Source organism: Danio rerio, chromosome 11 (assembly GCF_052040795.2).
Source record: "Danio rerio strain M-AB ecotype USA chromosome 11, GRCz13ab, whole genome shotgun sequence".
NCBI classification, from domain to species: domain Eukaryota; kingdom Metazoa; phylum Chordata; class Actinopteri; order Cypriniformes; family Danionidae; genus Danio; species Danio rerio.
Window position 1 is genome coordinate 31405001 of NC_141031.1, and position 27341 is coordinate 31432341.

Here is a 27341-nt window from a genome sequence, read left to right on the forward strand (position 1 = left end):
CTGAAGGGCCCTGGAGGGCCCAGTGGGTGTAAGTGCTTTTGTTTCAGAGTATAAAGCCGAATGTTTTGCCAAGAGCAGTTGGGTCTCATAGGAACAGGTGAAGAATTGAGGTGTCCATGATAATGAGAGAAGAGGGTCAGGTCTTAGTGCAAGGGGAGGGTCCTGTGGACCTGTGTGGGACTTGATTGACAGCTCAAACTCTCCATCTTAATACATTTGCAGCATTGTGACAAGGAGAAGCTAGTGAGGTACAAGAAAAAATCTAACATTATGACTTATATTAAATATTAAAAAGGAACAGAATTAATTTTTCAAACACCTTCAACTGCGAAGCCTCCTTGAGGGGGGCTGTGAGGGGAGAGTTTAGAAACGACACAGAATTTCAATTTGCACTGTAATAACGTCTCATTTGACATCTTGTGGGGTTCGAAGTTTTGTGAGTTTTTGATTTGAGAATTCAAACTGTCATGTTAGAGTGTGATGGGACTAGCAAATCAAAAGAAAAAAAGCTTTTCAAAAGTAAAAAAACAAAAAACAAAACAAAAAAAGAGCTTTTTTATTATTCTGCATTACTTCAAGCGAAGAGATGCGTACTCCTGAGCAGAATGCAGACAGACAAAATAGCATCACTGCCTTTTCAGTTTAATGTGAAAACAAGTTCTGTGGCCCAGCTAGAGGCAGAAATGTCTATCTCTCTGCTCTCACTTCTAGAAAGATCTTTACTTGTGCATTTATTTACAAGCGAAAGGCTGGAAACTGATTTAAATCGGCAAGGCCTGCTGGTATGGCTGTGTGCCACTCTGGAATGAAAATGACAGCTAATACCTGTGAAATATACTGTCCGGGTGCTCTTGATCTCTCACTGAATGCTGTGTTGGAGTCTACGGGGAAAGGGTTTGTGATGTGTGAACACTTGTGCATTATGAACAAATGTTTCTGATGAAAAACATGCTTTCATACTGAGTGTTTTGTCAAGATATTTATCAATAACTCTCTTTCCCTCAATCTGTTTACCTCTTCGTCAATCCATCTATCAAGAAACAGTTGGTCTATTTAACTGTCCTTTAATTGTCAATCAACTATTAGCCCATATCAACTATCCATCAATCTATTCATACATCAGTCCATCCATCCAACAACTATCAGCTGATATCAATTATACATCCATCATCTATTGGTCTATCAACTACACATCCATCCATCCATCTATCCATCAACACTATCTGACAAGAAACAGTTGGTCAAACTGTCCTCCAATTTCAATCAACAATCAGGCAATATCAACTATCCATCCAACCATACATTCATCTATCCATCCAACAACTATCACCCTACATCAATTATACATCCATCATCTATTGGTCTACAACTATCCATTCATCCATCAATCCATCCATTAACAGTCTATTTATCAAGAAACAGTTGGTCTATCAAAGGGTCCTCGAATTTTCAATCAACAATCAGCCCATCAACTATCCATCCATCTATCTATACATTCATCTAACCATGCAACAACTATTACTCTATCTCAATTATACATCCATCATATATTGGTCTATCAACTACACATCCATCCATCTACAATCTATCTATCAAGAAACAGATGGTCTATTACAGTGGTTCCCAACCTGGGGTCCGCGCCCCCCTAAGGGGGGCGCCAGAGTTCACAGGGGGGGCGCGGGAGAGGATAAGTATTGAGGTAGAAAAAGACATAAAAATGCTCCACTATTATAAAGGGCTTTGCAATTAATCGAAAATCCGATTTAGATTTCGGTTTCAAACGATTATAAAAAAGCATTAATCGAGATAAAAGATTATTGCATTATATTTTGCCACGTTCCAGTTGTACACGTGTTGCTCTTAAAAGCGCGAAAGAGCTTATGTGTGTGTGCAGCACGATCACGCAGTCAGAATCATGCGGCCGGTCAGCATTCACTCTCATTCACACACTGAGACCAGCAGAGGAGCGCAGACATCTAAAGTCATCTTAACGTGAGCGCTTTAATGGTCAAATAGGTGTCAAAACGCGGTGTTTAGTGATTATGTACATTAACCCTCATTTGTGTAATAAACAAACGAGTTGAGGATCAAAAGACGTGAAAGAGAAACCATTAAAGATACAGCGCGCTATAATCCTTCTGCCGGCTGTTTTTATCATTATTAAACAAACATAACAAGAAAACCCTCGCTGCTCTTGACTGATTGACTGCTGTAGTAAAGTGTTTTTCTTACAGTGAAGATGCTTAAAGCACAGTTTGTTTCATATTTTTATTCTATTCTATTTATTTCTCTTTCCTTTGCAGGGTGGAAAATAACTGTATGTATACAGTTGAAGTCAGAATTATTAGCCCTCCTGAATATTAGCAAACCTTTTCCTGCCCAATTTCTGTTTCATGGAAAGAATATTAACTTATTTCTGAACATAATATTTTTAATATCTCATTTCTATTTACTGATTTCTTTTTGTCTTTGCTATAATGACAGCACATAATATTTTACTACATATTTTTCAAAATACAAGCATTCAGATTAAAGTGCAGTTCAAAGGCTTAATTAGAGTAATAAGGCAAGTCATTATAACGGTAGTTTATTCTGCAATCAAACATATATATTGCTTAAGGGGGCTAATAATATTGACCTTAAATTGGTTTCAAAATATTTAAACCTTTCTTTATTCTAGCTAAAATAAAACAAATAGAAGAAAAAATATTATAGGAAATACTGTTAAATTTCCTTGCTCTGTTAAACATAATTTGGGAAATATTTATATAAAAAAAAAAATCTCAGGAGCGCTAATAATTTTGACTTTAACTGGCATTGGTTTTGAATAATCGTGATTACAATTATGACCAAAATAATCGTGATTATGATTTTCCCAAAATCGAGCAGCCCTACTATTATATATATATATTTTTAAGTACCAAAAAAATAAATAAAAATCTAAACGCGTGCTTAAAATTTCAACATAATAGTGAAAATAATTAAAATAAATAACTTTAAATAATTATTTAAATTTTGCTCACTTGCGCAATCTGCTTGTCAACGTGTCGTAAAGGCAAAATCAAAACAAAAATGGCAGACAAACGTAAATGCAGTGATTCTTCAGAGGCGAAGAAAAAGATTAGACAGTATGACAAAGCCTACCTAGATTTTGGTTTTATTGAAGGCCAAGACAAGTTAAAACTGATTAATTAATATTTTCTATACATATTACTATATATTAATATTTCACAAACACACACACACACATACACACACACACACACACACACACACATATATATATATATATATATACACACACAGTACATATGTTTGTGCATGCGTGTGTATTTATATGGTGGGGGGGCTCCAATGTTTGTATATGTTCATGGGGGGGGCCCCAAAGAAAAAGGTTGGGAACCACTGGTCTATTAAACTGTCCTCCAATATTCATTTAAAAATCGCCCCATATCAACTATCCATCCATCTATCCATTCAACAACTATCACCCTATATTAATTATACATCCATCATCTATCAACTATCCAACCATACATCCATACATCAATTAACAATGCATCTATCAAGAAACAGTTGGTCTATCAAACTGTTCTCCAATTTTCAATCAACAATCGGCCCATATCAACTATCCATCCATCCATCCATCCATCCATATATCACCCTATATCAATTATACATCTATCATCTATTGGTCTGTCAATTACAGATCCATCCATCCATCCATCCATCCATCCATCCATCCATCCATCCATCCATCCATCAATCCATCCATCAACTATGATTCAATAAATTATTAGTCTGTCAGTAATCAATTAATGTATCTATCTATTTATCAATCAGCTATGGGTCTATCAACTATCTATTAATCCACTGAATAAAAGCCTTTGAAAATTTCAAACAATACTTTTAAACACAAGTCTTTATGAAGCTATTATTAAAGCCTGTCTTCACAATCCTAACCTATTTAGTTGCATATTATTGAAGTACTTATTACCAGGGGCGCCCCCAAGGGGTGGCCAGGGGTGGCCACGGCCACCCCTCGGTAAACTCTGGCCACCCCTGTGGCCACCCCTTTGGCCACCCCAATGTAATTTTGCTGTTGACATTATTGATTTAAATGAACTTATAAATTTCCAATATTTAAATAAATAAATAATTAAAATGCAATCACTAAATTGTTGTTGGTGTTACTGACGTAGCTCTCCCCCTCTGGTTCAATGCTGGTGAAAGCAAACTGACGCATGCGCGCAGAAAACCATTCCCGCGCGCCTCACGCACTCCTGTGTGAATCCCGGTTGGTTGTTTGCATGCACGCCGACAAAATAGGCACCGCTCATGCGCCGTGAAACTGAAGCAACAGCCTTTTGTGCAGAGGTGTCGGTACGCAGCAAGTTTTGAAAGTCGACTAAAGTTTATATAATATGATGATGACGATGATGTTACTTTCACTAAGCATGCCTTTAAAGCAGAAAGGAGGGAAAATGAGTCAGGGAGGTAAGACTTCATAACATGATTTCTCAGCCATGATCTGGTCTAAGACCACAGATAATTCTATAATACATTTTTTGTATTCTTTAGAATTGTCATAATTCATTTTCATGCAAAAGGTTTCTTAAGTGATCATGGCATATCACTCCTGTTGTTGTTTTCCAGTAATATTTAGGATTGATTTCTGTTATTTATTTATAATAATAATTGTATAATAATATTAATTGTATTTATTTAGAATAAATATAAATAAATTGTTATATTTATTGAATAACAAATCTAACAATTCAAAAGAGGTGGGGGGTGTATAGGGTGGTTCGGCCAGGGTTTCATTTAAACTAGAACCACCACTACCCTCCCTGATCGTCGTTGACAACACGCACACACCTTCAATAGACAGCAATGGCTATTTAATATTTACCTTAAGCTACAGTATATCAATAGAAGAAGCTGCATTAAATAGCTCAAAAAGCAATATGGATAAATAATATTATTAGGTATAGTGAGTGTGTATATAGTAATGCCTTTCATTCAGTTTGTTCATTTGTTTGGGTTATTAATAAACTCATTATTCTTTCATTCATTTTCTTTTTGGCTTAGTCCCTTTATTAATCCAGGGTCACCACAGCAGAATGAACCGCCAACTTATCCAGCACATTTTTACACAGCGGATGCCCTTCCAGCTGCAACCCATCACTGGGAATAATAAACTCATTAATCTTCATTAATTTTAAACATAGCATATACCGTATGCTGTACAATAAAGGCACGTAAAAAAAGAAGTTATTTATACAGTATATGAAAAGTGTTTTTAAACTAAACATAGATTTTTATTTGGTTTGCACATGTACTTGTTGAATTATTTTAAGGAATAAATAGCAATATTTCACGAAGAATTAATTAAATGAATAAAAACTACATTATTTCATTTACCAGAAACAAAAATATAACATTACACTGAATTCATAATTTTTTTGTGTGCCACCCCAAGATTTGGTGCGGCCTCTTCTGGCCACCCCTAAGAAAATTTTCTGGGGGCGCCACTGCTTATTACATTTAAACTATGCGCAAAATAAAGTCTTAAGGCCAATTTGTTGTTATGCATTGAGTGTATTACTCAATTATGTCCTGCTTAGCCTTCACAAAGTTGCATACTCTTCACCATAACCTAGTACAGACCTCTCAAAAATGTAACTACATTTCACATACAGGCAGAAAACAGTATTTGTGATTGGTAGGCAAGGTAATGGAGGAAGTGTCGAGTCCCATGGAGAAGTTCAGAATACTTTTGAGCTGTTTTTACTTTGTGAATAAAGTTATCGATTTTTTTAACCCTGAATGAGTGTTATATATAATTAAATGGAATATAGAAACCCCGCTGCCTACTAGTGTTTCTGAAGTGTTATTGCCAGAGCAGCATAGTCAGAAAGCAGAAGTATAAGTGCTCACAACATGCATCAGCTAAAGGATGTGCATTGTAAACGTCGCAGTGTATGCCAATCACTTGACGCAGCAATATAAATCAGGCTTTAGAGAATAAATCTTGAGTTAAGTAGGTTTCTACTGAAAAATAAAGCAACATTTAGAATTGAACTTATTTTGGAGACAATATGTGTGTGTGTGTGTGTGTGTGTGTGTGTTTGTGCTTAAGCAACTGCACATGGACTTTAATGATCTCTGCAGGTACAATCTTCCTTCCAGAGCATTATGTGAGACTGCGAGGTCAATGCAGGTGATCCCTACTGCTGCTTATAGTGTGACAGTCAATTTACTTCCTGCTCGGTAGGAGTATTTGCTTCTTTGCGTGTACACAGCATACACTGTCCCACTTTCCAGGCGAACCAGGGAGGAAGTGTAATCTGTTACCTGAAAACCAGGACTTGATTCACACATGCACATATCTGCAGGAAGTACAGCTAATCCTGCAGCACATTATCAAACCCTTCTTTTTTCATATAATAGTTTTACCGGCTTTTGGTTTGACAAGAAACTTGTATGTTTTTCTGAGGAGCATGGCAGATATGAGAAAGTATTTCTGGGGCTTGCTTTCACTTTTTCCGCCTGAAGCTGAGCCTTAGGTATCAGGGATGACTTGGGAAACACGTCTGTGCCGCACCGGGCCTGTGAAACACTATGGCAGATGTTCGGAAAGGGAAGTCTAAAGATGACGCCTCCTGAATGGGGAACAGAAAAACTGCAACCCAGGGCCCAAAAGAAAAGCTTTGCTAGGGGCTCAGTGAGTGAAAATACCTAAAATTATACACCAGAAACTGAGGCAAAGATTCTTAATCAGGTCATGTTTCACTTAGTAAATGTAACTTTTTTAGGCCTTAATGTTAGCAATATACACAGGACACTACTTGGTAATGCGCTACGAAAACAAAGGGTTCATTAGCTTATATGCTAATGAATGCACAATACACATATGATGTTAGTCCCAGCACTATATTTCTCAGATATTTTTTGTTAAAAGGATGTGTTATCATGATTTTGAACGAGTACCTTCTAAGTGTTGATCCTGGAAGATTTATATTTGAGGGATTCCTCATAATATCTGGAAGCTGATAACCAATATATAAACCGATAAATACACATTTTGAATCAAACCAGCAGGCACAGGATGTCAACATGACATCAGATTGACATTGTACCCCAACGTCATGGGACGTTGAATTTTGTTTGAAAATGAAAATTAGGTTGATGTCAGAACCCAATGTTAGGCCGACGTCAATGTCCAACATCGGACAGATGCCGCATTTTGGTTACTTTCCAACGCAATATAAAAACAACAGATATAAACGTCTGATGATGTTACAGCTTGATGTTGTATGGACGTTTCCACTGTGATGTCTATCAGACATTGGATTTTGAATTTCATATCTGATGAAAAAATGTCATTATTTGACTTTAATATGCGGTTGGGTTAAGATATTGGCTTGATATTAGATTTTGGTCAATTACTAACAACAAACAACAAATCAACGTCGTTTCACGTCATTATTGAACATCAAAATAACATTGTCCTTAGATGCTGGTGACCTAAATCTAAACTAATATTAAAATGTATTATGTTGTGTGTGTATATATTTATACACACACACACACACACACACACTTTTTCATAAACTATTTTAAGGAATTAAAGGAATAGGCCCCTTTAAGCTATATTTTTTTCGATAGTCTAGAACAAACCACTTTTATACATTAACTTGCCTAATTACCCTAACCTGCCTAGTTAACCTAATTAACCAATTTACACCTTTAAATGTCACTTTAGGCTGAATAGAAGTGCCTTGAAAAATATTTAGTAAAATATTATTTGCTGTCATCATAGCAAAGCTAAAATAAACCAGTTATTAGAAATAAGTTATAAAAACTATTATGTTTAGAGATGTGTCTCCGTTCACCAGAAAATAAATAAATAAATAAATCAGGGTGGGTAATAATTCAGGGGGGGCTAATAATTCTGACTTCAACTGTGTGTGTGTGTGTGTGTGTGTGTATGTGTATGTATGTATGTATGTATGTATATATATATATATATATATATATATATATATATATATATATATATATATATATATATATATATATATACCTATACTGTTATAATTTTTTTAAGTACATTTTGATATAAATTTTCTCCTGTTATGTGTATATATGTGCAGAATGTTATGTCATGTGCAGGGCCAGAAAAAGAACACATTGGGCCCTGGAGCTATAGCAAATCCAGGGCCTCATTTAATTTTTTACCTCACTCACGCACGCACACACACAGAAAATGAAAAATAATAATAAAAACAATCCATGCCTCTAATATAAAAAAAGTAGTCAGTCAGATTCTTTTTTTTTTTTCAGATGTATGTCTGATGAAAGCCAATGCCAATATTTCATTGTTCTGTATAATTACTGTCATTTTCATAAACGGAGCAAGGTAAAGATTCATAAAAATCTTTGTTTTCTGGTTCGTTGTATTTACCGAGTGTATTTACTTGAGATACTTATTGCACAACAATGGAGTGAAAAAGTAAGTGATTGTATTTGATTTATTCGCAAACTGTTTGTGAGATGGAAGGATTGCACAGGGGTGTGCACTGATTTCTTGAGACCAGCTGTAGCCAGCACAGCCGAGACTGCACTCCAGTTATGAGTCCATTCAGGATGATTACGCCTATCTCAGCTTCTATTACTACATGCAAGTTAATCACTAATGAATACTGTTTGAATTTTTTTTTGTTCTACAACAAGCTTGGTTAGCCTACGTTTAACTGGACGGTTCTCGTGGTAGTGCCGAAATAAGAGACTGTCCTGGAAAAATTGGGATATCTGATCACCCTTATAGGTGACTAAAAAGGCTATTTAAAGAGGTGTTTACCTGCGTCATGGTGTAAGTTAATTCTTCAGCCAATCAAGAGACCTAGGGCTTCAGCCCCACCTAGCCTTTATGTTAATCCAGCCCTGGTTATGTGCATATAGTAGATGTGTTTAGTAATAGTAGAGATGTACAAATATTAAATGATTTGGCAGATACCGATACAAGGTAATTTTATATCAGGAAGCCAATTATTAGTATAGAAATACAAATCTTCTGATGTCATGCACATGTGACATCAGACATAGTATGTGTATTACTTGTTTAGCCTATATCAGGGATACACAGATACAGACATTTTGGCTGATAAGATAACCAACATTTGATATAAATGTTTCATAACGCAAACAAATACAACGCTAACTATATACAATATGCAATGATAACTAATTTTACGTTAAATCTGCAAGAAAACATCTTGACCTTCCTGTAAAATGCATTAGCAAATATCCAAAATATTTGTTCTCACAGCAATGTTAAATCCGATGGGAAAAATATAATAAAGTAATATTTTAAAGTCAGACTACATGGTATATTACCTACATGAACACACTGGGCCAATACGCCATGGCATCTAGCAGCACACATCAACTTATTAAACAACGATGTATTGGAAATGAACAAAATCTGGCACCTCAATCACTCAGACCACATAAATATTACATCCAGTAGCAATCAAATAACACTGAAAGGTTCTTACCGGACCGTCGACTGATACACCAGGTCTTCCCGTCTGCGGTAATCCTCCATATGAGAGTAATTTGTATTGAACATAGCATCGTACGTAAAAATCCTCTGCTTAATGGTGCCCCCGTCAGTAACCTGTTAGGAAATAAGAATAAAACATTCATAAAACGAGGTGTCTCATAATGAAGTGGATATTCCATAGACCCCTATACATAAATAATGAGACGAGACAGTACAAGAGCTCAGTGCCCACAGGCAAAGTTAGTTCTCACACTTTAAAATGATCCCATTGATCCGTTTAGAGTTATTATTGGTATATTTTTTAAGAGCTCTTGAGGAGACACATTTAAAAGAGTTCCGCCAAGCATGATGAAATTAGATGAATTTGCATATGTGACATTAGGTATTTAGTGCACTATAAAGTAGCCACCAATAAGATGAAGAAGGAAAAAAAAAGGTGTGGGGGGGGGGGGGTTGTATTTCAGAATATTTCAGATTATTATCACTGCATTTACATTTCAAATATCTGCTGAATATATTTTGTGACTGTAAGGCTCAATTAAATAAATATATTTTAGCTTCAAAAATCTTTTTAATTTAAATCTTCATAACCCAAAATATACTTCACAAAGAAACTCAAATTTAAGACATTACCAACCTTCCAACAGAATGTGGATGGAGATCTAAAGTATTCAGTTTTTACATACATTCATTCATTTTCCTTTGGCTTAGCCCCTTTATTCATCTGGGGTCGCCACAGCGGAATAAACCGCCAACTTATCCAGCATATGTTTTACAGCGGATGCCCTTCCAGCTACAACACAGTACTAAACAAATATGTGTTACTAATATATATTTAGTGTATTCAATTCACCTATGCCACATGTCTTCGGATTGTGGAGGAAACCAGAGGACCCAGAGGAAACCCACATAAACACAGGGAGAACATGCAAACTCCACACAGAAACACCAACTGACCCAGCCGGGACCCGAACAGTAACCTTCTTGCTGTGAGGCAACAGTGCTAACCATTGAGCAACCATGTCAACCCTAGTTTTTACAAAAAAAATAAATAAATAAATAAAAAAATAAAAAAAATTAGAAAGATAGCACAATTTAAAATAGGCTGGAAAAACAAATATGTACCAGCTATTTATACATTCACAGCTTAGCAAATATAAGGCAGTGAACAAGAGTTATTTATTTGTGTATTAATTTATTTATTACTGTTATTACTTTAAAATAAAATTAGTTCCTTGCTTTAGATTAAAAAAAAAAATTCTTTACATATGAAATGTTAATGCATTTTCTTAGAAGATAATTAGGCAAAATAAGTACTTTATAAATAAATTATATTTTAAAACAGAGGTGTCTTTTTTGTACTTGTATACAAATATGTTTGAAATATTTCTTTAACTGTCTCAGCAAGGATGGCACTTCTTAACTCCTAATGTCGCTAGTTAACACAATCAATGCATTTTTTTTCCAACACATCTCATAATTTCCAAAATAAAACCCAGAAGGCACACAACATTATAAGCCATTAATATTAGGCTAGATTTAGGTCAGGTGACCAAATTTCAATGTCTTGCCAGTGTCTAAAGACAATGTTAGTTTGACATCCAATAACGATGTCAAATTATGTTGATATTTGGTTGATTTTAGGTTGCGTTGGAAAATGACCAAAATCCGACATCTGATAGATGTTATAGTGGCAACATCCACACAACATCAAGGTGTAACATTATTAGATGTTGATATTTGTTTGATTTTAGGTTAGACATTGGACATTGATGTCTGCCTGACTTTGGGTTCTGACGTCAACTCGATTTTCATTTTCAAACAAAATCCAGCATCCCCATGACATTGGGGTACAACGTCAATATGACTTTATGTTGACGTCCTGTGCCTGCAGGGAAGCCTCTATTAAAGCGTTGATATGTCGGTTTGGGAAGAAAGGTGATTTAAGTGAACGTGGAACATGGCATGGTTGTTGGTGCCAGACAGGCTGGTCTGAGTATTTCAGAAACTGCTGATCAACTGAGATTTTCACGTACAACCATCTCTAGGGCTGACAGAATGTTCAGAAACAGAGAAAATATCCAGTGAGTGGCAGTTCTGTGGGCGCAAATGCCTTGTTGATGCCAGAGGTCAGAAGAGAATGGCCAGACTGGTTTGAGCTGATAGAAAGACAACAGTAACTCAAATAACCACTCGTTACAATCGAGGTATGCAGAAGAGCATCTCTGAATGCACAACATGTCCAACCTTGGCAGTTCTGAAGGCAAAAAGAGAGTCCAACCTGGTAGTAAGGCATACCTAATAAAGTGGCCGGCGAGTGTATGGTCAACCATTTGGTAGAGCAGGCAGTTAAAGGGATTTATTTATTAAACAACGTTATCTAACGACAGTTTACGTTTTTGCTGCATTTTGTTGGTCTGCGGCACAGAAAAGGTAATGAAATGTGAAGAGTTACCACAGAGGTGAGGGATATTCGCACCATTTACTCATTTGGCATCTTTTTCCCTCCCAGACGATGCCTGCAAATGATGGAGGGCGCTTCTTTTTTTTTTTGCGTGCGAATATCCACAGGGGAGAGAAAATCGCTTAGCATTTGAATGACTGCGATTTCTCTTCAGTGCTCAGAGAGAGAAGAGGGGTGACGGATTTTAATGGAAGTGTTAATGCCTGCTTTGGAAGCGGTGGAATTGTTGGTGGGACAGGTGTCTTTTCTTTCGGCGAGCGCTTGAGATTTTATCGACGGTCTCTTAATCTGCTCCCTTGGCGCTGTAAATCAGTCCTAGGTGGATTTGCGATTGGTTTTCCCTCTGTGTGGGGGAACAACAGCGCCACGAGGACAATGTTAAATTGGTTTGATTTGAACAAACAATTGACGCTGCCCTCACAAATGAGTGTAGGACGGCCACAATAACCTCTAGTTCTCCAGAGATTCGCACTAAATGCCTGCAGACACTACGACGCACAATGATTCATAATTGCTCAAATTCTCTTTCACAATGGAATTATGGGTGCAGTGAGTACAGGGGATAAACAATTCAAGCGTATAGAATAATGTTTACATAATGCATATCTGAAAACGCACAATAACGGCAAGCTATTACAGAGCAATTTCAGTCTGATTTGATGTATTGTTAGCGCACCTGGAGCAAGAGCTGTTTTGTGGGAAATAGTATGGGCTAGGAATATGTTCTAGGCCTTCATATACCTATAAAAATGTTTTTGCTTCTGTACCTCATGTTACATTTACAACCAAACACCAAAAAGTAAATAGAAATATGCTTAAAACACATTGACATAATATTAATATATGTATAAATGTATGAATAAATGTATTTAATTATTTTAATATTTATAATATATTTTATTATAATAGATATGGTAACACATCTTCTAAAATACAATTCCAAAAAGAATATTTATTGATTTTCTTTCAGCGTTTTTTTATTTATCAGGGGTTGCCACAGCGGAATGAACCATCAACTATTTCAGCATATGTTTTACGCAGCAGATGCCCTTCCAGCCACAACCACTGAGAAACATCCAAACACACTTGTTCAGACACGCTCATACACTAATTTAATTTATTCAATGCACCTATAACGCATGTCTTTGGACTGCAGGGGGAAACCGGAGCACCCAGAGGAAACCCCCAGAAACATGGGAAGACCATGCAAACTCCACACAGAAATGCCAACCAACACAGGCAGGACTTGAACCAGCACCTTCTTGCTGTTAGGTGACAGTGCTAACCACTGAGTCATCGTTTCACCCTTCGAAAAAAATATGAGGATAAAAAAATAAAGAAAAAAATACTCACCATAAATAGCATTAAATAGCGTATATATATATATATATATATATATATATATATATATATATATATATATATATATATATATATATATATATATATATATATATATATATATATATATATATATATATACACACACACACACACACACACACACACACACACATATATATATATATATATATATATATATATATATATATATATATACAGTTGAAGTCTGAATTATTAGCCCCCATGACTTATAAGCGTCCCCTGTTCCCCAATTTCTGTTTAATGGAGGGAAGATTGTTTTCTTAACTGGGTTAATGATATAATGGTATAATGATGGTTTGTTCTGTAGACTATCGAAAAAAAAAATTGCTTAAACGGGCTAATAATTTTGTCCCAAATTAGTTTTTTTTTTTTTTAAATAATAACTACTTTTATTATAGACGAAATAAAACAAATAAGACTTTCTCCAGAAGAAAAAATATTATCAGACATACTGTGAAAATTTCCTTGCTCTGTTAAACATCATTTAAGAAATATTAAGTAAAGAAAAAAAAATCGAAAGGGGGCTAATAATTCTGACTTCAACTGTGTATATATATATATATATATATATATATATATATATATATATATATATATATATATATATATATATATATTGATATAATTTTCAGATTATACTTCACAATCACAGCTGAATTTAGCATAAAGCAGATGCAACATGCAGAAGTGATGCATTATTTTGTAATGCAACATAAACAGAACGGGCAAAGTAAAATAAAACTGGCATTATCCACATATATTTAATTATTTTAGAAAATTAAATCAATGAACACATTTTGTATTTGCATTTTTTTTATTTTTGTGCATACATTTCCTTTTCGTCGACCCCTATATGATGATGATTCTTTTTTTTTTGTCCTCAAATTGGAATTGTATTATTGAAGATGTTATATTTTATTAAAATATTTCATAAATATTATATAAATAATATAATTATAATTTAGCCACCAAACATATTTAGAAATTGAATGATAATACAATTAAATTGAAGTAAAATATTGCAACCTACAACCTACAAAATTACAACCAACAAAGATTCTACTTAATTTTTATTTATTTTTTTGATTCTCTTGATTTTTCCTCTCTTTTAAATTTGTATTTAATATTTTTCTATAACATATAAGTTTGGGTGTTGTATAAATTTTTGACCGTTATCATACATTATTTTTGTTAGTTAAGTTTCAGATTTGGCTTCAGGCTAATCTAATGTATATGCACAAATATATATATATATATATATATATATATATATATATATATATATATATATATATATATATATATATATATATATATATATATATATATATATATATATATATATATATACGCTATTTAATGCTAATAAACATCTAAATAAGCAAGATTTCTTGAGAGTCTTCAAAACAGCTCTCATTTTGTATACCCAGGACATTTTGAAGTGACACCACTTAAAAACCACCTAAAGAAACACTTGAGCATGAAGATCACTCTGGCCCATCTGGTATTCTTGTAAGGATTTGCTGCATTTCGCGACAGGTTTACAGGGAAGTGGTGACATTGAAAGGTCGGTCGCTAAAAGCAAAACTGTGTTTGATAGTTGCTTTTTCTCTCTTCAGGCTGATCCTGGTTTGCTTTTGTAGTTCACTCCAATAATGCTTTAAAAAGTTAAACGCTAAATCGTTTCTGTCTGACATGTCTGAGAAACTGTTAAGTGCTCTCAATAGCTGAATACAGATTTCTTCGCTGGACTCAAACTGTTGCAGCGTTGTGGACAGTTTCAAATGATTCAACCTGTATTTCTTTAAGCGTAAGCCAGCAATCATTTGAAAGACTGATGGAAAGCTGTATTTTGAGTTTAATGTACAACCATAACATAAAATCATCTCTATATATTTTTCTTCATAAATCATTGTGAACTGCATTAGAGACCCACTAAAGGGCAAGACACTGCAGGTGAATGCAGTAAACAAACTAGTTTATTTATCATGCTTTCCCAGTTGATTGCTTTCAGAATTGCTAAAAACAATATTTTGGTATTGCAAATTTTCTTAAATGTCATTTTTAAATATGCAAATGAGACAATCTCATTAAATATGCACTCTTTTTGCATAGATTTCTAGCACAGAAATCTGAATACTAAATAAAATCAGGTTTTTAAATGAATTAATTCATTTATTTTGACAAATCAAAAGTTTTTTGGCCTTTGGAGATTAGGGAATCTCTTTTTACCACTTCATAATTCAGAAAATATGGCAAACAATTGGAGAAGACATACAAACACACACACGTTTTGTAGAATAATATGGTTCATATGATCAGGCCAATTGCAGGTGTGTATGAAGATATTCTTATGTAATTATATTTAATACATACAGTTGAAGTAAGAATTATTAGCCCCCCTGTTTGTTTTTTTCCCAAACTTCTGTTTAACAAAGAGAATATTTTTTAACTCATTTCTAAACAGTTTTAATAACTCATTTCTTATAACTGATTTATTTTATCTTTGCCATGATAACAGTACATACTATTTGACTAAATATTATTTCAAGACACTTCTATACAGCTTAAAGTGACATTTAGAGACTCAAATATATTAATTAGGTTAGGATAGGGTAATTAGGCAAATTATTGTATAACGGTGGTTTGTTCAGTAGACAATCAAAGAAAAATATATAGCTTAAAGGGGCTAATCATTTTGACCTTAAAATGGTTATCAAAAAAATTAAAGCTGCTTTTATTTTAGCTGAAATAAAACAAATAAGACTTTCTCCAAAAGAGAAAATATTATCAGACATACTGTGAACATTTCCTTGCTCTGTTAAACATCATTTGGGAAATATTTAAAAAAAATAAAAAATAAAAATAATAAAAAATCAAAGGGGGGCTAATAATTCTGACTAAAACTGTATATATAAACAAAACTTTAAGTGTAGCAGAAGTTTAATTTATGCTTTTTTTTTTTTTTACATTTAAATCTATTAAGAAAGATCAACAAAAAAATATTAAAAATGTATTTTAGGTATAATCTTTACATTAGACTGAAAAAAATATGTCAAAATTGACAGGTGCATGAAAAGCAGTGTTTTTGTGCACCATGTGAAAAAAGAAAATGAGATATATGACCATACGACCATTTTTTTTTTTATTTTTTGGTCTGACACTGCTTTTTACACTTAATGGAATGAAAAAAAATCTATAATTGTGTAGAGGCACAAGCTAAAGGGTTTGCTCTGTTTACATGCATTTTGAAAGGAGAAAAAGCTTGTGTTTATTCAAGCACATGAAAATATTCGATAAGCAGCGAGCGTATGCTAAAAACAGCAAGCACATGATGAGTGGGAGAAGCAGAGTAAAGGTTCTGACATTCTCTCTGATAAATAGAAGCGCGAAATGGGCCTTTGGAGAAAAAAAAAACACAGACACTGTCACCCACTCTGTCATCATTCATGACAACAGAACAGGACAGTAATGAGAACATCAAGAGCACGGAGGGAAACAAAAGGTGCCACTGTACAACGGCATCCAATGAATGCAAAACAAAATGAAGTATACAAATGAAATAAGCATTATGGGAATTCTTCCATCTTCTCACATACAGTAGATATACAGACCTTCTTGGTTCACTTGATGCTTCAAATTATGAGTAAAATAGATTTATTTTGTACCGTTATGCGTAGTAATGTGCATGAATATGAAGGGACAGTTTCACTAGATTTATACATGTTTTTTTTGCATGTTTTCACACAATTATTTGCATGTTAATTGGTCAAAATAAAATGGCTACAAGGCTTCTATCGTGTTTCTATTATCTATTTACACAACAACAACCGCAATGCTTTAACTTCACAGTTAAGCAATCAGATTTTCAATTACCCTGATTTTCAGTTATGAACTCTGATTAAACAAAAAAAAAGAAATAAAAAGTAACATTTTATTTGAATATTATTTGAAATTGCATGTTTTCCAGTGTTTGTGTGGGTTTCCTTCAGGTGCTTCGGTTTCCCCCACAAGTCTTAAAACATGTGGTATATGTGAATTAGGTAGGCTAAATTTTCCATAGTGTATGTATGTGAGTGAATGAGTCTACTGCGTAAAACAAATGCTAGATAAGTTGGCGGTTCATTCCGCTGTGGTGACGCCAGATTAATAAATGAATGAATTAATTATTTTAATTATTTTTTCAATACTTTATTTATTTATTTTGTTTATTTTTTGTTTTGTTTATTTTGTCTTGAAGTCCTTCATTAAAAATTATATATATTTATATATATATATATATATATATATATATATATATATATATATATATATATATATATATATATATATATATATTTAATATTTCACGAGTGTTTAACAGATATAATATATATATATATATATATATATATATATATATATATATATATATATATATATATATATATATATATATATATATATAAATAATAACTAAATTATAATGTCTAATTCCTTTTGTAATTCAGCAAATTGGACAACAGCCATTTATTCTGTAGCAAAATATATAAATAAATAAATAAGTAAATAAATAAATAAAATAATAAATACATAAATAAATAAATAAATAAATTAATTAATTGAAAATAAAATAAGACCCTATTTTGACCTCAAAAATAGTTTTTAAAATTAAAAAGGCTTTTATTCCAGGTAACTAAAAAAAGAAGACATTCTCAAAAAGAAAACAAACATAATAGGAAATACAGTAAAAATCTGTAATTCTCTGTCTTTTCTTCAATTTAAAAAGAATTCAGAATTACTGCAAAATGTCCACTCTATACTGTAAAAAAAATTCAATTTGTGCTGGGACAACATGTAAGAATTAACTTAGCTCATGAGTTTTAACAAAGTCAAGTGTATTGAATGTATCAAAGGTTGGAGATTGGGGAATTGTTTTAAATAAACAGTTTGAACATACAGCTAACAACATTTTTTTAGTGTATACGATAAGCATACAGTAGTAAATATTTGAAGTGGATCAAAAAAGCTTTTTCAAAATTGTCCTAAAATAAGAATAGGTGTAGTTCAATAGCTTAGGACAACTTTTATTATATATTTTTATCTACTTGAAATGTTGACGACTGTATTCGGGCAAAAAATTCTCTCAAAGCACTGACTTTTGACAAAATCTTTTCTTAACAGCACAACAAGTATATCAGTAAAAATAGAACAAAACATGTTCTATTATATGCATGCTGTCACAATCCCCAGCGGTCTAACCCTTATGGAGAACCTTCACTTTGGCAAGGGCTACAATTCTGCCCCCATATAGAACTACAAATCCCCAAATCCTCCAAATTTTCCAAAAATGGTCATTCACTTTCCAAACAGAAATGTTTATATATATTCCTAATTTCAGCCATTCTTCAACAACAGTTTTTTATACGTTCTGAAATGCACTCTTAAAGATGACCACTCATATCACAGTGCTGATAAAGGCAATGAGAGACATGTATCTGGCTGCTGTCCATGGCGTGTTCATACATGTGCATCTAATGAATTCAGCTCTTAATCAAAATGGATCTGAACTCCCATGCGGAAGGACATCCATCAAGTACCACTGTCCTCCCTGTCCTCCTGACGACTACAACCGCCATGAGAACTAGAAGGCAGACAGGCAGACAACAGCAAACTAGATAAATGTGCTTTTATTGAGGGAAAAGGCCACATGGGGGAAACGCGCATCCAGCTCGGGGGTGCTTTATTGAATCCGTTCCACACATTAGCACCAAGACTCGGGTGTATAACAGTGACTGTCTGCCATCTGGAGAGGAGGAAGAGGATCTGGGTGAGTGAAAATCACCTCCGCCTTCTGAATCTGTCCATGTATCCAAAACTAAACCTTGCTGCCCGGAAACTGTAGGATCCTGAAAACCGGTGATGTGCAGTGAGCCTCTAAAATGTCCCGTAGGTCACTTTTTTTACTCAGTTGAACAAGATTTCAAACTGAAACTGTGATTCTTGGTGATTCATAAAGCGCAGATCAGTGAATATTGGCACTTTGAGAGTCAAAAATCATATTCAAGCTAAATTAATTAGATAATAAAGTAGATTATAAAGTTCTAAATAAAGATCACTTTCTTGCACAGACTGATCGTTTCACTTCCTCAAAGAGCTCGAAGCACTCAGTTACTCAGTTTCTTTCAACTTAGTGCCTTATTTATCAGGGATCACCAAAGCGGAATGAACCGTCAACTATTCTGGCATATGTTTTACACAGCGGATGCCCTTCCAGCCGCAACCCAGTACTGGGAAAGCTCAAAGCATTCTCAGGAATTCAATCTGTTGTAACTGCATTTGTTTTGTTCATATTTATTTATTTGTTTGCACTCTGAATGTGCTGATGAATATCACAATTTAAAAATTACCAAGGATCACAGTGTGAAAATAAAAAATATATATATTTTATTTTTTTAAATGAATAAACTGACCCTTAAGTTAACTGACCCAAAACCTAAAATCATCTCTTTTTGCTTTTGGACACAAAGAAGATATTTTGAAAAAATAAATTGATATATGTGACACTGGACCACAAAATCAGTCATGAGTGTTTTTATTTATTTATCTTTTGCTTTTGATCAATGTGTGATTTGTTAGGATTGGATAGTATTTGAGGGTTCAAGAATATACAGTTGAAGTCAGAATTATTAGCCCCCCTTTGTTTTTATTTATTTTTTTATTTTTTTATTTATATTTCCCAAATTATGTTTAACAGAGCAAGGACATTTTCACAGTATGTCTGATAATATTTTTTTCTTCTTTAAGTCTTTGTTTTATTTTGGCTAGAATAAAAACAGTTTTTAATTTTATAAAAAATAATAAAAAACACCTTTAGTTAAAAATGATTAGCCCTTTAAGCAATATTTTTTTCGATAGTCTACAGAACAAACCACTGTTATACAATAACTTGCCTAATTACCCTAATTAACCTTGTTACGCCATTAAATGTCAGTTTAAGCGGTATAAAAGTGTCTTGAAAAATATCTAGTAAAATATTATTTACTGTCATGACAAAGAACAAATAAATCAGTGTTTAGAGATGAGTTATTAAAACCTTTATATGTAGAAATGTGTTGAAAAAATCTTCTTTCTTCTAAACAAAAATTGCAGAAACAATAACAAGTTGGGTAATAATCCAGGGGGGCTAATAATTCTGACTTCAAATGTATTTACATTTATTCAATTTAACTTCAAGTGGTTCCTAAAAGTGTCTCTTTTTTTTTTTTTTTTTTGAAAGAAGATATTTTGAAAAATGTTGAAAGTATATTGATATACTTGACACACTGGACCACAAAACCAGTCAAAAGTGTCAATTTGTGTCACTTTTTAATAGGACAATATTTATCCAATTTATCATATATATATATATATATATATATATATATATATATATATATATATATATATATATATATATATATATATATATATATATATATATTTTTTTTTTTTTTTTTTTTTTTTTTTTTTTCTCAAGTGTTGAAGTTATGGGTGAAGAGAAAATTTATTTAAAAGTGGTGGACAAAAAAGCTCAGATTTTTAGAGCATCTGTGTTCCGGAGATCAACAGTCTTATGGGTATTAAAACTTTCTAACAAACCTAAACTAACCCCTTATCCACAGCTCTCACTCTTTAAAAAATAACTAATACACTTTTTGATGTTGTTTACTTTTTACATTTACACTAACCTGACAAGTCTTGTCATTGATCCCAGTTGTATATGAGAGATATCAAGACATTTGTGCTGCCCATTACATTGCAAACCACAGGAGAGAGCAAATTCTTAACAATTCTTAAGCAGGATAGCACTACTCCTCATAATACAGCCTACAACATCAAAGTTCCTGAAAGCAAAGAAGGTCAAGATACTCCAGGATTGGCCAGCCCAGTCACCAGGTCTGGGGTAAGATGAAGGAGGAGGCAATAAAGATGAAACCAAAGAATCTTGATGAACTTTGGGAGTCCTGCAAGAAATCTTTCTTTGTCATTCCAGATGATTTTATTAATAAGTTATTTGAGTCATTGCAGAGATGTATGGATGCAGTCGTCCAAGCATATGGGAGTCATACACGATATTAATTATTTTCCCACTGCACCATGACTTTATATTCTATACCAGTGGTTCTCAAACTGTGGTACGCGTACCACTAGTGGTACGCGGGCTTTCTCCTAGTGGTACGCGGAGGAATCGCTGAATAATGAAAGTAATATTAACACTTTTAATCCTTTAATGTGTAATATAACATCGATGTGATCAGCATTGGCTTTTTTGTGAAGCGTACGACCACAACACTGTGCTTAGAGTGTTTATTTTAGTGCATTGTGTCATAAGCTGCTGAAAATCAGTTTCCGAAGTTTAAGAATTGATTCTGGAGCGTGATTTGACTGACATGAAAAGTAGCCAATCACAGTCGACCTTGTCTAGTTGCGTAAAATGTAAGGGCGGGACAAAGGCTTTCTGTGTTGCAGAGACAGAAAAAACAACTTAAAAACAAATGTTTTGTTGGAATAATGCTTCTCGGATGTTTTCACTATAGAGATGTCTAGCTGAGTAATTAAACCGCGGACATATTTCCTGCCTTTTTGATGATCTACAAACACGTTTCGCTCTCCGACAGCCAGTAGACTCGCCTCTGACCTGTCACTCCTCTATACAGTCTGAATGGCGGCGCGGGAATGAAGGTATTGCGCAATAACTAATTTCTGCAAATGTGGCGAGTGCTCTATTTTAACACGAGAGCGCATTCATGTACGCAAATCGCTAAAACAGATATGCGAGCTCTTAGATATGCTTTTTTCAAATGAACTGCAAGTCCTCTCAGGATCGCCTGTGTGCTCAGATAGAATACAATCGCGATCTTTCCACTATTAAAGTAGACATTATTTATCTTTGCTCCTTAACTAAATTTAGTCAAAAGTATTCAAAGTTATCAAGTATTTAGAAGTAGATTGATGCATGATCGATGACAATGCTAATGGTCTTCTTATTTGGCTGTGTTGTCAAGTGAAACTTACTTTTAGCAAAGGTGGAACTTTTTTTATTTCTTTACGACAAAAGAATTATGCTGAAAATGTTTCTGGATGAGGTATTTGTGTGATTTACACATTTAGCTGTATTCTGATCTGTCTTAAAGCATTACAGGTCAAAGCAATCCATTGTTACTTATTGTTTATTTATCAACATTTACAATAAGGCTCTTAAAGCACTGCTTTGATAAGTGTAGTGTTGTCATATTTCAAATACCTCAAGTAAAATAAAGTCATTTGTTTTATTTTTTACTGACAGTGTACTTGTATTTTTTTTAAGTTTCTATTTTAGATTAAGATCAAGTGTAAATTAAAATCTACATGTGATGGACAGCTATTTAAGAAACAAATTTGCCATATTGTAAAGAAAAATTGTGTAAAATATGTAAATAAAAGGCTAAATAAAAATCTTTTTACCATATACTTTAATTTAACCTTTCAAAGCTTAAAAATATATTTTTTTAAAAATGGGCAAAAAGTGTCTCTATGGCCTTAAAGATTATTTGGTAGTTTTACCAGTGCTATTGAAAAAGATTAATTGTCATGAAAGAAAAAATCGGCCATACTTCCTTTTTTAGTGCAAATTCCTATACATGTAGCTTTGGGATTTAAGCAATCAAACCATTAAATCAGGTTTACACTTAAAAAAAGTGATTTCATAATGAAAATCTGATTTTTTTCCCCAAAAGTAACTAACTAGTACTTTTTAAAAGAGTACTTTGTACTTTTACCTAATATTAGCATTATTTACTAAAAATGTTGTTATTTTAGCAGTGTAATAGTATTTTTACTTGAGTACAAAAAAGATTTCACAAGCATTTAGTGCAGGTTTATTATATTACTAATATATGATTAATAAATATTATTATTAATGGTTTTTATTTGTATCTATTCTTATGCAATGTTTTATGGGTTGCTGAGAATACATTTCAGGTCTTCAATACATAGCATGTCAGTCTTGAAAAAAAAAAAATAGGTGCTGGAATTGATTTTCATTAGGCTGTGCCTGTATGAACCCTGTCATATACATTTAACATTTATTTCAAGATTTGTCTGAAAGTGTATGAATGTGACATATAGCCAATATTTATAAGGTCCAAGCAGCATTTCCAGCTTTTGATGAATAGGCTACTATGAATACTTTAGATTTAAGTACAGCAGTTTTCTTTTTACTTTTTAAGAACAGCGCCATTTTTTAACGAACTTTTAAAAGCACGTTTTAACTAAAACTTTTCTTTTATCTGCAAGCACAGTTAATGTTCAGACTATTTAAAATGTTTAAAGTGACTGACATTAATACATATTCTTAATAATAGGAAGTAATCTGCATCGTTTTTAAACTGTGCACACATGTAGCTGCTTAACTAGGCCTATGACGCTATTTTTTTAATACTGGTTAAAAAATAGCGTCGTAAGGTGGTACTTGGAGAGACGATTTTTTTCTAAGGTGGTACTTGGTGAAAAAAGTTTGAGAACCACTGTTCTATACTGTACATTTTTTCTGTTAAGTGACAAGACTTTTGTCTAAGCTAAGTGAGATGTTACTGCCCTAATTATATAATTAAACATCAAGGCATCATATCTTGTTTTGGTAAAATAAGCGATATTTAAGCCACTTCTGATACCAAAGGATTAACTAGAAGTCAAGTTATTATTTGTTGTTCCTAAAACTTGTATAGGCTACAAGACTTCTGTCAGGTAGTTAATTTTATCATCATTTTGAGATGTCACTGCCTCTAGCCTCTATGGGAAAAAAAAAAAAATATATATATATAATAATAAAAAGAAAAAAAAGAATGAAAAAAAATCTGCCATAGACAGACACACAAATTTACCCTCAAACCAGCTTCGCATATGAGAATTATACTCAAAATTCCCTCCCTGACAAACAAGCCAGAACTCCGATCAGTCAACTTTGATCAGTGCCACATTATAGAGAAGCGCAGCCAAGCAGGCAAACAGGATGGAGAAGGGTTGGAAAGGGGTGCAACCTACAAGGGTTTGAGCGAGTAAGGCTGAGGATCCCAGCAGAGTGTAAACAATGCACACCGTCTGCTGCGGTTCCACATGGAGGATCTGGCCTTCTCCATACCTTCACTCAGCTCACTTCAGCGTCAAGCCACCGCATCCATCCCTCGGGTCTAACCGAGCTGTGCTTATTTATAGAGCACTCCTGAATCACTTTCTGCAGCCTGAGGATCTACACACAACACAAACTCTCGCACAGACATTGAATGGCTTCTGATCGTGACCTTAGATCACTACCAAAGACTCGCTGAAAATTAGGCTTTCAGGAACAGTAGCAGCTCTTGCATTTCATCATATTGTTTCAAGACCAACTCTTGCTTTAGGGATGTGTAATATTTATCATCTACCATACTATTGTAGTTGTATTAATTATGTGCATGAGACTCATCAAGACTATTTGAATGCAGTACGAATAAGTTTCAAGTTATGAAAGCCAAAAATATAAGTTTTTTGTTATTTATAAGATAAGGTTGATAAAGTGCTAATGTTACATAGCATAGCATAGCATATTGAGAGTGCGGTGATCACAAATTTGATATTAATTGTCAAAAAGCTGCAATTCAATAAGCTAGAGCTAAGTGAGTAACATTTGCACACATCTTTTTTCCTTTTTTCCTTATAAAAGTCACAGTAGGACATTTGGTTCTTCAATCCCTCAAGTAATCTTTTGGAGATTTTAACAGATTTGTGTGTGTTGAGCATCAGTTAAGACAGCGTTAGCACCTGTTAGCTTTAATTGTGGGGAAAAATTTATAATTTTGAGCTTTTGTCAGCTAATTTCATCTTCCAGGTTTAAAATCATTATTGGGGTAGGATCAAAATCGGTGATATAGCGCTGGTCTGCCTGCCCAGAGATGATATGTCGGCTTGTCATTATTCAAAATGGAGTTTCCTATGAGAAGACGATGTTTCCTAATTATTCATGACAGGACGTGCTTTCCAAAAACAAACACATATGGACAGACCCACCAAGCTGTGAGATTGTGGCCGAACACGGCACATAGTATGTAACTGAAGGGTCCTATGTGTTTGTTTCCATGATCCACAGGGTTAGTTGCATGTTTTTTTTTTTTTTTTTTTTTTTTGTCAGGGCCTATACAGCAAAGCTGTTGGTTTGCAGGAAGCATTTTTGTCTGGAGAGCTGTATGCGAATGGCGGACTTTGTCTTTTATTAGTTGAGTTTGTGACCATTCAGACACATTGCCTATATCAGTGCTGCTGTGTTCACCTATGTTTAAATCCTCCAGATTACCAGCAGGGTTACTAGTTGAAAAATATAGGGCAAGAGACCTGCTGCACTGCTATTAACAGTGTCTGCATTCAGACCCAGGGATTGAAGAGCAGAAATTCATTTATAGCGTACAGGGGGATTCATCAAGGGATAGTTCACGGCAAAATGAAAATGTACACGCTATTTACTTTTTACTTAAGTGGTTCCAGACTTTTATAAGTTTTATTTATTTTATTTCTGTAAAGTAAGATCACATTTCTGTAAAATAAGAACATGTTCTGTAAAATAACTGTGGTGACCGCTGATAAATAAAGGGACTAAGACAAAGGAAAATGAATGACAGACTGAATTAATGAATTTTTTTTATCATATAAAAGTAGCCTTATAGTACTACAAAGAAAATTCTTTTAGAACACAATAAAAAATGTTCAACCCAAACTTTTGATCTGTAATTTTCAGACTACACCCACTGCTGTCACTCTTTCAGAAATGTGGCCAAAAACCCTCCAACTTCATCATATTTTTTTCTTCTATTCTTCTACTCCCTCCTCCGCCCATCACTTAACAGGGGTTTTGTCTCGCTCTACGACCACCCCTATTCCAAACCATTCTTTCATAACCTGCGAAGGGTTGACAGGCCTAATATTAGTGATCTGACATCAAAATAATAACCCACAAAGCACACACTTATGTCATCCTTATGTCAGTGATGTGACCAACATACATTTGTCGGCTCATACAGCACATATCAATAAACTTGCTCTTGAATAGTGTCTTCTGTTGATTTAAGGTATAGTCACTGTGAAAGTAACAAGGGAATATTGCTCTACTACATGTATAAGAAGCATTTTCATTCAGCCCTCAAAACTAACAGAAGCTAGAGGTGCACAGTCCATATATACGATACTTGCAGCCACACTCTACTGTCTTTGTATGTTCTCAAATATTGTACATCCAGCAGTCAATCTAGTTTTGTGTGCAAAGTATACAAACCTCAGCATAACACGCTGTTCTACTCTGAGTAAGAAAGCTTTTGTAAACAACTTTTATTTGCTATCGACCTGCTTTCGTATGAAAGGGGACCAGACTAGGAAGCACTATCGCTAACATGGGTTTGTGTAAATTGAAGGCACATTCAATTCCAGCAAGAGGAACATGGCGCTAATAATGCCAATGCTGTGTGTGATTCCCAGGCAACTGATTCAAATAATTTATAAGCATATACAAGCATAAGCTGCTTTATAAAATGGGAAATAGGTAAAAACATGATACATTTTAAATATTTCATTTTATATATTACATTGCACTGTATTATGTTATATTATAATGCTTATATTTATATATAACATATGCATATGGTATACACTCACCAGCCACTTTATTAGGTACACCTGTCCAGCTGCTTGTTAATGCAAATTTCTAATCAGCCAATCACATGGCAGTAACTCAATGCATTTAGATATGGTCAAGACAATCTGCTGTAGTTCAAACCGAGCATCAGAATGGGCAAGAAAGGGGATTTAAGTGACTTAGAATGTGGCATGGTTGTTGGTGCCAGATGGGCTGGACTGAGTATTTCTATCGCTGATCTACTGGGATTTTCACACACAACC

At 33.9% G+C, this 27341-nt stretch overlaps 1 protein-coding gene across 2 annotated transcripts in view; it reads right to left on the reverse strand.

Moving 5' to 3' along the window:
- Positions 1-27341, reverse strand: part of igsf21a (immunoglobin superfamily, member 21a) — a 439822-nt gene that overhangs the window by 155945 nt on the left and 256536 nt on the right. For both annotated transcript variants that reach the window (NM_001278321.2, NM_001034184.2), the window contains 1 exon segment: positions 9564-9685. In NM_001278321.2, coding sequence (NP_001265250.1) covers positions 9564-9685 — 122 coding nt within the window.